General features: G+C 23.8%; 1 protein-coding gene across 1 annotated transcript; it reads right to left on the reverse strand.

Moving 5' to 3' along the window:
• Positions 1–2,421: 2,421 nt before the first annotated feature.
• On the reverse strand, positions 2,422–11,662 carry LOC127287854 (serine/threonine-protein kinase meng-po). The gene is made up of 2 exons (XM_051314977.1): positions 11,315–11,662; positions 2,422–5,997 (listed from the first exon to the last, which is right to left on the reverse strand). Exons 1-2 carry the CDS (start codon positions 11,411–11,413, stop codon positions 4,837–4,839), a joined length of 1,260 nt encoding a protein of 419 aa, XP_051170934.1. The 5' UTR covers positions 11,414–11,662; the 3' UTR covers positions 2,422–4,836.
• Between the last annotated feature and the right edge of the window lie 292 nt (positions 11,663–11,954).

Raw genomic sequence — 11,954 nt, forward strand, 5'->3', positions numbered from 1 at the left:
TTAAGACAGATATAGCACTGCGCGCATTCAGTGGCCAACTTAACCAGTCATTATATATCTTGATTAAATTAACGCACCTGTGAGTTGAATTTCTAAGAATAAATTTCTAATTCTTAAAAATAGCGATACCATTCTTAAAATATCTAGAAATTTATTACTAATACAACTATATTGATTATTCCATTTGATTTATTTATTTCCAGATATATATTCTCAATAACAGATTTCTTGTCAATGAAAAATTACTGAAGTAATGGAAATAATTTATTAGAATTTCTTACTAAAATTAACTAATACATTATTGTATTCTATTAAAAGACGTTTAATTAAATTTGATGATAATTATTAATCCAATATTTGCTTTCTGTAGTATACTAAATTAGATATTTTAAATATTGATTTAAAATATTCAGCTCATAATTAGACATCATTCATATAGTAAAATATTCTAAATTGAAAATTAAAATAATTCAGAAATTATTCCATGCATTTTATTCTTATTCTAAGAATACTGATCTTATTTTACAAATAGTATGGTATTTACAAAAAAAAAAAATTACTCTAATTTTAAGAATATTAGTCCTATTTTAAGAAAATTCATCTCAATTTAAGAAGATTAGTTTTATTTGAAGAATGGTGGGATAATTTTACGAATAGTAAAAAAAAATTGCTAATTTAATATTAATCCTATTTAAAGAAAATTATTCTCATTTTAAGAATATTAGTTTAATGGCCTAATTTAAAAAAAAATTGCTATAAGAAAATTATTTCCGAGTATCACATAAATAGAGAGGGGGTTAGATATAATTTTTTTCTTTATTCACTAGGGAGACAAAAAAAAAAAATTCGATCCTAAAATTAGATTAAGTTTTGAAGGATTTTCTTTAATTTTTGTTTGAGGGTTTTGTTTGACGTAAACATGGGGGTTGATTTCGATGGCAATATTTGAAGCTAAAAAATTTCCTCTACAGCATTCTTTAGGGTCACATTCTTTATTTTGACGCAATAAAATTATATCAAAGGTCCCTGAATTAAATAGAAAAGCAAATTGTTTCTATATTTGGGAGGATATTGCTCGAGGCAAATATAAAAAAAAAATACAAGAAAATAAGGGTTTCCCTTAAAACATTGAGGGTTATTTTTAGTTTCACTATATATAGCCATATGTATTTTTGGCATTAAAAAAAAATTATTGATTCGGAAAATTCCTTTTTTTATTATAAAAATTGTAATTCTACTTTCTCAATAGATCTTTTATATCATAATTCAAGAGGAAAAGACTAATTTTTTTTATTTTGATAATAATTAATAATAATAATTATTTTTTTCTTTGGATTTCTAATTGCTTGTTCTAATTTTTTCCCCTCTATTTTTATCCTAAATTGTGCCTGAATAGTGAGCTTTCTTGAATTTAATCAATTCTGTAAAAGAAAAATTCTTCTACTTAAGCACGAAATCATTATCCTTGAAAATGAACATTTTTTAGTCTCTTTTAGTATTTATTTTAAATAAATTAAGGTAGTTTATAAAAAATTAATTTTTTTTATTATTATAATGATAAAAAAAAAAAATTTTAATTGACGAAAACTTAGTAAATTAAAACTATAATACAACAATTTTAATTAATTTTCAAACACACGATATTTAGAGGAAAAGTGGGTAGATTAAGCTCATAAAGCTTTTTGCCACTGTTCAAGGTTAAAGTAAAGCTTACATACATGAAGCTGGGTCAGCTTGAGTGTTCAGTGATTAAATATAATTAAATGAAGCTTTTTTGTAACACCTACAATAGTAGTTTTAATTTGTTTTCCAAAATTTTACTTTTAATGAAACGAAAATTATTATTTTACAAATTAATTACAAAATGTAATTTAAAAAAAAAGAATTTCAATCAATTTTATTTGTTTTTTTTCTTTCTAAGAAACTTGAAGATTAAATATTTTCTTTTACTATGTATTAATATAGTAATTGTAAGTAAATTTTTTTAAAATTAAATTAGGGCAAAATTCAAAAACTTTTTTTTATAAAAGAACTGACCCATAGAAACTATTTTGTAAAATTTAGCAAACTTGCCTGCTATTCAAAAGGGGGTACATCCGGGTTGTAGGTGTTTCCTTGGAAACAACCACCCACGGATGTTGATAGCTTTAGCACACAATATGAAACTCTAGCAAGCTCAAAAGTCTCTTCAGGGCACAAATTCTAGTTCAATTATAACATTAACTATAATGGCTTTAGAATTTAATATATAAAATTAAATATTTAATTAAAAATCTCACATAAAGAAATAATAATTCATTTTTTATTTAATTTAATTTTTTCTAATTAGAAATAATTTCATTTATTTTTATACTATAAAAAGAAAGGATAGAAGAAAAAAAATTTCACGAGAAAGGAAAAATAGAAAAATGAACATTTTGTACAATATCAATGTTTATTTTCATTTATATACAAAATATTATTATGCAATATTATAACCGTAATTTTTTTTTTTTTTTTGCATCTTTTATTCGTGGGTTCGTGCATTGACAAAAAATTTTCGGTGATTGATTAGCGTCAATATCACGTGTTCTAGGATTACAAATTACAATATATTTTTTTTGGAATCGCTGTTATAATTTTTTTTTTTTTCCATGTGTCGTAAAATTATAATTTCATATATATTTTGTAAATGTAGAAAAATGTAGAAAGATATGTCGACACATTCAAAAAGTTTAATACAAATATTTTTTGCGGTAATTAATATTATATAATTTTAGTCACCATTGCGTGTGTATGTGTGTATACTTCTTTAAAAAAAAAAAAGAAAAGTTAATTTGAAAAAAAACGAAAAAGGCGTGAATTTGTCTAAAAAGAAATGCACAAAAAAAATTTCTTTTTGACTAGATCTCAAATATTATTTTGTGTCGGTACAATAAGTGATTTTTTTTTTTTTTTAATAAACTAGTTTCTTAGCTGTAATAAAAAAATATTTTAAAAATGCTGTAAAATAAAATGAAAGACGTTTTTCCTATATTTATATATTGTTTATGAAAATGTATAATGTTTCACAAAATTCTATACACATAATAACATTAAATCTATTTTTTTTTTAAATATACAACAAATTAACGAGGTTTTCGTTTTCCTTTAGTCCTTAATTTTATAATTTTCATTTTTACAATTTTATTAATTTATTTTTTTTTTACATATCCAATTACATATCAGGACTGAAGGATTTTATTTTATCATCAGAAAACAACGATGATTGAAACTCAACGTCGTGTGGTTTTTTTTTTTTTTATTTTAGTCTTCCAACTTCTTTTTTTTTATAAAGCTTGTCTTTCCTTAAATTTGTTCAGTTCTTGGACCCAAGGAATTAAATATACATGTATATATATAGATTTCAAAAATATTTTACTGACAAATTTTTTTAAGTCTTTTTTTTTATAATAGTTTTATAAACTTTTTTTTCCTAAATTGAAAAATGGGTGAAAGGAAAATTTATTTTTTTTTTTACATAAAGAAACAAAAATACAGAATGAAATAGTATTTCTAATTAAAACCACGATTTACTTTTCATCAATGTTGATTCTCAATAAACTATTATTAATTTTTAATTTAATTCGCGTTCAATGAAATTATAATAATTTGATAAAACTTTATTTATAATATCTATTGGAAATGATTTTATATATATATATATTATAATAATGATTATTTTTATCTCGATAATAAAAGCAATGTCTTTTTAAATAATCATTATCTTAAACGACGTTTAGTTTCAATAAATTAATATATTCACATTTTAAATATATCACGAAAGGAAAAATTAAAAAATTATATTTCAAATTTTTTTCCTATTTTTTTGAAATAGAATTTTTAATTAGTTGTTTTTTTTCTGTAGGATTTTTTTTGTACCTTACGTATATATAATTTTTCTACAAGAATAATATGTAATTGTATACATTTTTTCACACTTACGGGTTTTTTTTTCTATTTCCTCATTTATTTTATTCATTTATCCCTTTTCATTCTTTGATACATTCTTTTTTTTCAATTATACATTTACTTCTAGATCTATATATATATATAAATTATTTCGTTCATTTCGTTCGTTTGAAGACATACACACATACATTCAAACTTTATAAATATATTTTTATATATAATCCGAGACAATTAACAATTCTCAGAACATTTACGATTTTTTGGTATTTCTTTTTTTTATTCAAAAAAAAAAAAAAAAATTAAAATTTGATATAAACTAATCGATGTCTCTAGAAAAGAGACAAATTTTTATATTAAATATTATATTATAAGTAATGACAGTGAGTCGTAAATTAGTTTTTGGAAGATTATTGTCACTACTAGCTCAAATGGCTAACAAATTAATTATGAGAATTTTTAAAGAAATAAAATTTATTTTATTAATTTTTCACTTATTTGTAAAACTAGAGAAAATAAATATTTCTTTTCTCAGAGTCAAATATTTTGTTTAAAATAAATTTTATTTCAATTTTATTTGTGTGCTAAATAAAATTTTATATTTTTAACATTAATTTCAATTAGCATCATCAATGTAAAGAAAAAAAAATGACTAAATATTATATTTGTTTGATAAATGGCAATAAAAATAATAATAATAATAATAATAATAATAATAATAAAAATAATAATAGTAATAATACATAAAGATAAAATTAATGAGAGATCACAGGTTCTTGAGTATTATTTGGCAACAAATGAATAATGTAGGCCATTGCCCACTTGATGAAAATTTCGTTTTTTCATTATTATTGTTGTTGTTGTTGATAATGTCGTAAGACATGGTTCACTTGAAGATTTAATTATTTTTCACATATTATCAGTGCCAAAACCACTAATTAGTCCCATATCACCAACATGCGTTTCACATTGCATAACCCATTCCCAAATTCGTTTGGTAACGACTTTTTGATCGACAGTCGTTTCAAGGCCATAACTACTAAGAAGTTTTCGTAATTTATTTTTATTCTCATCAACATTATGACGATCATCAATTATTGTATCCAAATACATAAGGCTTTCACCTTTTTTCATAAAACTATCACTAGCATCAACTGACGTTGATGTTGCACTATGATTAATTTTATTAATAAACCATGCATCTTTAATATATTTATTAATTTCCGTAACTTGTGGCCTTTTATCGGGTTTATGTTCAAAAATACGACGAAAAAAACGTAATAAACGCGGTGTAAAACGACGAAATGAAGATGGTACATTGAGACGTGTTTTTAACCAACGTTGAAATGAACTATAATCAGGATCTTGAATTGGTACTGCTGATTGCCATGGTGGATTACCAGTTAAACAGACAAATAAAACAATACCAAATTGCCAACAATCGGCACTTCTTTTACAAGTGTACCTTTCATTTTTAATAACTTCATGAATTTCAGGTGGTAAAAATTGTACCCATGTACAAGTGATTTTATTAACAAGTGTACCCTCACGTTTTGTACAACCAAAATCGCATAATTTTATTTTTGACATATCTTGATTGAATACAAGAATATTTTCTAATTTAACATCACGATGTGCCAATTGTTTTGAATGAAGAAAATCTAATGCTGATGATAATTGTGTTGCTATTTTTTTACAAACATCTTCATTTAAACCACCTGCTTTAACATTACCAGCAAGATCGCCATATGGTGCATATTCTTGAGCGAAAACATAACAATTTTCCGCTCTAAAGGCAACTGCGTATGAACTAAGTATATTTGGATGGGGACTTAAATGATAGGAATAATGAAATTCACGGAAAAATTCTTTTTCCGTTGTTAATTCACGATGAACGGCTTTTAATACTACTTTTGTTTGGGTTTTACGATGTGTTGCAAGTAGAATTTTTGCAAAACTACCCTCACCAAGATTTTTTTCAACATCATATTCAATTGTTAAATTCACTTCATTAAGTGCAACTTCTTGCACTTTATGAATTGCTGACTCTTTTTTCTCGTGAAGCTTCATCTGAAACAAAGAAAATAAAAAGAAATTTTAAAAATTATATTACATTTAGAAAAAAAAATTTTTTAGTTAACAAACAAAATTTGTTCAATTCAAATATTTATTTTAATCTAAATTTTTTGGTTTTAATAAAATTTATCAAACTAAGGAATAATTTTACTAAACCAAATAAACTTTTGTTAGTTTCAACCGAAAGTTTGACTAACAATTATAGCAATTTATTTTATTTATTTTAATAAGAATTTTTATTTCATCAAATTTTTAGCAAAAAATTCCATTAAACCGAATTTCTATATTAGATAATTGTTACTTAAACGAATTTTCATTTTATAGACTAGCGGAATTTTTATTGGTTTGTATCAACAAAATTCTTAAAACGACGAATTTAAAGAAAAATTAATGATTGGTACAAGAATAAATTTTTCAATTTTCCTGATACTAGAAAATTTATTAAAATTAATGAATTATGTGAAAAATTCCTTCTGAGGTAACGTTTTTCATAGCAACGGTTGCCATAGTAACGGATGCTATAGTAACGGTTGTCATGGCAACGGTTTCCATGGTAACGTTGCTATGGAAACGGTTGCTATAGAAACAGTTGCTGTGGAAATGGATGTCATGGAAACGGTTGCTATGAAAACAGTTGCTATGGAAACCATTGCTATGGAAACCGTTGCTATGAAAATAGTTGCTATGGAAACCGTTGCTACGGAAACGGTTACCATGGAAGCCGTTGCTATGAAAACGGTTGCTATGGAACCGTTTCTATGGAAACGGTTGCCATGGAAACCGTTGCTATGGAACCGTAGCTTTGGAAACCGTTAATATGGAAACCATTGCTATAGAAACCATTGCTATAGAAACCGTTGCTGTAGAAACCGTTGCTATGGAAACCATTGCTATGGAAACGGTTACTATGAAAACCGGTGCTATGGAAACGGTTGCCATGGAAACCGTTGCTATGGAAACCGTTGCTATGGAAACGGTTACTATGAAAACCGTTACTATGAAAACCGTTTCTATGGAAACGGTTGCCATGGAAACCGTTGCTATGAAAACAATTGGTATGGAAACCTTTGCTATGGAAACCGTTGCTATGAAAACAGTTGCTATGGAAATCGTTGCTATGGAAACCATTGCTATAGAAACCGTTGCTATAGAAACCGTTGCTATAGAAACCGTTGCTATGGAAACGGTTACTATGGAAACGGTTATTATGGAAACGGTTACTATGGAAACCGTTGCTATGGAAACCGTTTTATGGAAGCCGTCACTATGAAAACGGTTACTATAGAAACCGTTGCTATGATAACGGTTGCTATGGCAACTATATGATTTCGGATAATTTGAAACTTAAATCAATTAAAATTTGAATAATCAGAAACTGAAATTAGTAAAAAAAAATGTGTACAAATTAAAATTCTCTTAATTTTGAACTCAAAACAATAAAAATTTGAACAATTTGAAACATAAATCAATTAAAATTTGAATAATTTGTAACATATATCAATTCTAATTAATTATAGAGCATATTTTTTTTTTTTGCGTTCCATCAATTATTTGAATGATTCAATTAAAATTTGATTGTTTTAAAATTTAAACTGGAAAAAAAAATTCTGGGAATATTACACCATTTTTTAAATTTGATTTTATCACTTTAATTAGAGAACCCATTGGAAAATTTGCAATTATTTTTCAAACATATATAATGGGTTTTACCTACTTATAAATAGAAAAGGTTTCTTTAGTTTTTTTTTTCCACCCTCTTATTGTCTTAGCGAGGGCACATAATATAATATATTAAATTAGTATATATATCAGCAATGAATCTTGAAAAAAAAATGGAACGAAAGAAAAAAATTAGTTTTTCTCTTTAAATTAATATATATATATCGGCAATGAGTCTTGAATGATGGAAAAATAGAACGATGGAAAATAAATGCAAAAAAAAAAAAAAAAAAAAAAAAAAGAATGGAGAAATAAGAAAATGAGAGAAATAAAAGTAGAAACAAGTGTGATCCTTGACATTTGGAGCTTTTCTTGAGGTGAAGGTATTTTGCATATATATATTATAAGGGTAAAAGTGATATATCGACATTTTTTATAAGGTTCATTGATTCTCATCTGACCTAATGTATATTATATACGCATAATCGCCATAGAGACTCGTGCTCTCACGTTGATAATAATTAAGCTTGCGAGAAGGTCGATGGTGAATTACGTCATGGATATATACGTCATTTGCTTACGCTTTACAATATGGGAGAGTTTGTCGTTTCCTCGCCAATATTGATTCTCATTTTTAAAGGATTCATTCAACTGTAAATCGTAATATATATATATATATATATATATATATATAATAGTTTCTCTATTGTCTCGATAATAATTGACAAAAAGTTATATAACATTAAATGAAAGAAAGAAAGAAATTATTTATGTGGAAAAATATACAATTTATCGATTAACAATATTTTGCACTTGAGATATAAAAATATGACGTCAGAAAAAATATAATCAAATTCAAATTCAGTTATCGCAGAAAGAAATAATAATATGAATCAATATATAAATTATGCAACAAAATACAAAAATAAATTTTGTCACATGGAATGTTAATGTATAATAGCACGTGATACGTTTATAACAAGATCATGTGGAAATTTATTAATTCATTGTAAGTGATGTCTGTCTGTCCTGTTAATTTTTGAAAATAAAAACTTGTTGATAATTTTTATCAAAAAATAAATTTTTATAATAAAGCAATTTTTTTTTAATTTTATATAAAATAAATTAAAAATAAATAATATTAAATAAAACTATATACAAAATTGTATAGAATTTTTTTTTTGACCAACATTGGCAGAAAAATTTTTATTCTAGCAAAAGGATAAATTTTAATTAGAAAAAATTTTTGCAATAAATTGTATCAAAAAAATTTTGGAAAATTAAATTTTCATCAATAATATTAAAACTAAATTGTTGTTGAAAAAATTTTAAATAATAATAGTAATAAATATAATAATAATAATAATAATAATAATAATAATATTAAAATAATCATAAAGTAAGTTTGAAAAAAATTCAAAAATATATAATACTAAATTTTGATAATAAATTTATTTTAGTAAAAAGTTTATGTTTTTCTTTTTAAATCGAAATTTTTTTTTTTTTTTTAAATAATTATGCATGGTGTAAATTTCCCTATTGTTGGTTTTTGGAGGAAAATGCGGTTAAATTGCAAAGATCGTTAATCTAAGATCGTTAAGTTTAAAAGGATTTACGAGGTGTGTCGAGCGAAAGGACGTGCGTCGATCGATAATTTCTTTGGCAGTTCAGCGCCTGGCTGGATTTCCGCCAAAAATGATTTTCTGAACAAATTTAACATACACACGCCCTCACACTTGCAATTTTCACTCAATATTTTATTTGCATATCTTTTTAAGGGTATGTATAAAAAAATATGACGCATAATAAATTGCTTTGCATAAATATATTTGCTTTTTTTCTGACTATTATTAGGAATTTATAAAACGATGATAAAAATATTAAAACAAAATTAAAAAAGAAAAAAAAACCATTAAAAATCTCATTAAAGAAAACATTTTAAAAAACTGATCAAAATGGAAAAAAGTAATTTTGAATTTTTGTTTATAAATTTGAAAAAGCAAAAAGTAAAACTTAATTTTAATCTCAGCTCATTGAATTTTGAAAGGGTTGAAAAAAATTAAATTTTCAATTTTAGCACTTTTTTTTGGCAAGTGATTTGATTTTTTTCACTTTACTGTTTTAAAAAATTGCAATGCAAAGATATTTTATTGTTTTAATTGAGAGATGCTTTTTCGTAAATGTTATTAATGTTTTTCTTTATTGAATCAAAAATGTAATAATAGAAAAATGACCGAGATCCTTTATGATGATTTATAAACTTGACAATACCCACTTACTAGTCGTTATTTTTATCGATTCACAATTTTAAATTACAATTCTTTTTTTTTTTAAAAAAAAAAAAAGTTTTGTAAATTTCAATATGTGACTCATATTGAAGTCTAAAACAAACATTTTTATTTTCGCACGCTTTATTTTTTGGCACGTAAGCATTTTGGATAGTTTGCTTTGAAAAAAAAAATGAAACAAATAAAAAAAATTTGTACTCAATTTTTGTGGTTTTGAAAAAAATATTTATGTACCAATAAAATTTTTCTATTTTGATAATAATTGATAATTTATTTTCATTTTGGATTTTAATAACGCACGTATGTAAAATAAATTGTCAAATAAAAAAAAAGGAAAATTTATAAATTAAAATTTTTATTTTGACATTAACTATTATTTCTTATTAAGCCATGAGAGAAAAAAATATTTGTTACCTAAAAATGAAAAAAGTGATAAAATATCAGCAATTAAGAAAGAAATTTTCTCTTTTAATTTGTAAGAAGAACCTATGTAAAAAAAAAAAACCGAAATTGATCGTAAATTCCACTTAAGCCAAATTCATTGTAACAATGTTTTTCAATTATTTTAAATTAAAAATATTATGTTAAATATAGTTTTACCATATAAAAAAATGGAAAAAAAAATTTTATAAACATTTTATGATTTAATTAATTAGGAGTAATAGGATAAAATTACATTACATTATATTTATAAATGAAAATATTTAATTAAAACTAAGTTAATTGATTGTATAAAATTAATTTAATTAAAAAAAATTTATTTATTTAATTGAAAAAATAATCTATTTTCTAAAAAATTAGAAATAAATTAAATAATTTTATAAAATTCGTTTTAAATGAAGAATGTTAATAATACAGGGAATTAAAAAATTAATTTAAATTATATACTATTCTTGTCCAACAGATAATAGGTCATAAGATCATAAATATTAAATTTCTCATTATCTATAAATTGTTCTTTTCAGGAAATGTTTATTTTCAAAAATGAATTTAAATATTCATTTTATAATTCAAATTCAATAAGTTAAATATATTTTAGATTGTTTTATATAAAAAGTTTTAATATAATTATTTTGCAAATAGAAATAATATGGTATTCAAATATTGAAACATGCGAAACGAGGGTTTCGTGTTAATAGGCCATAGGAAATTACTATCGTTTATATCGTAAAGAAAAATGAAATTAGTACTATATATATATAGAACTAGAAATAAATTTAATTGTTGTTAATTATAATTATCATAATGTAGTTAATAATAATTAAATGGAATTATAATACATTATCAGGAGAAAACAAATTTTATTCGTAAAAGAAGAAAAGCAAAAAAGAAAAAGAAAATTGAAAATAATTTTGTAAAATTACCTTCAATTGAAAAAGAAATGATGAAGCACAGGTGAAAATCTCTTTTTGATAATTGGCACAGAATTTAATGGGAGATGTTAATATAGTGGCAACTATCATCCCCTGGTTGTTTACATTTTTATTTGAGATTTTTTTTTTGCATAAAAAAAACTCACTTTTTTAAAAAAAAATTATCGTTCACTTTGGCACGTTTTATAAGTCATTTATTTTGTTTTTTTTTTTCTCACTGAGAATTTTTATTTTATTTTATTTGATAACAGCGATTAATCACAGATTATGCTGAATTAACGTAACGCGGTTACATTTTCACCAACACGCGTGATTCGCGTCTGGAGCGTCGCGACGCCTCCTGAAAGCTTTTATATAGAGTCTGATGTCGCGCAGTCGTGGTTCATAAGGGGTGGAAAATCAGTGTCGCTACGTGATAAAAACACACCACTTATTTCAGTGAAAAAACACTTAAAAAGAGATTAAAAAAATATTCACCATATTATATATATATATATGTATATATATATATATATACAATGTTTATTCTTGTTAAACATATAATAATATAATCAGTTTCTTTATCAAATTTTTTTTTTTAAATATATACATAGTTAATTGAATGAAAATTTTGTTTTTTTAACATAATTTA

The sequence above is a fragment of the Leptopilina boulardi genome, unplaced genomic scaffold (assembly GCF_019393585.1).
Source record: "Leptopilina boulardi isolate dan_hultmark-lab unplaced genomic scaffold, ZJU_Lbou_2.1 LbouV2_376, whole genome shotgun sequence".
NCBI lineage: Eukaryota > Metazoa > Arthropoda > Insecta > Hymenoptera > Figitidae > Leptopilina > Leptopilina boulardi.

What these genes read in the sequence shown, in the direction of transcription:
- LOC127287854 (XM_051314977.1), bottom strand. Translation starts at nt 11,413, where the DNA reads ATGATAGTTGCCACTATATTAACATCTCCCATTAAATTCTGTGCCAAT. An exon ending in CATTTCTTTTTCAATTGAAG is followed by an intron (nt 5,998 to 11,314) that starts GTAATTTTACAA and finishes TCTTTGTTTCAG; the next exon opens with ATGAAGCTTCACGAGAAAAA.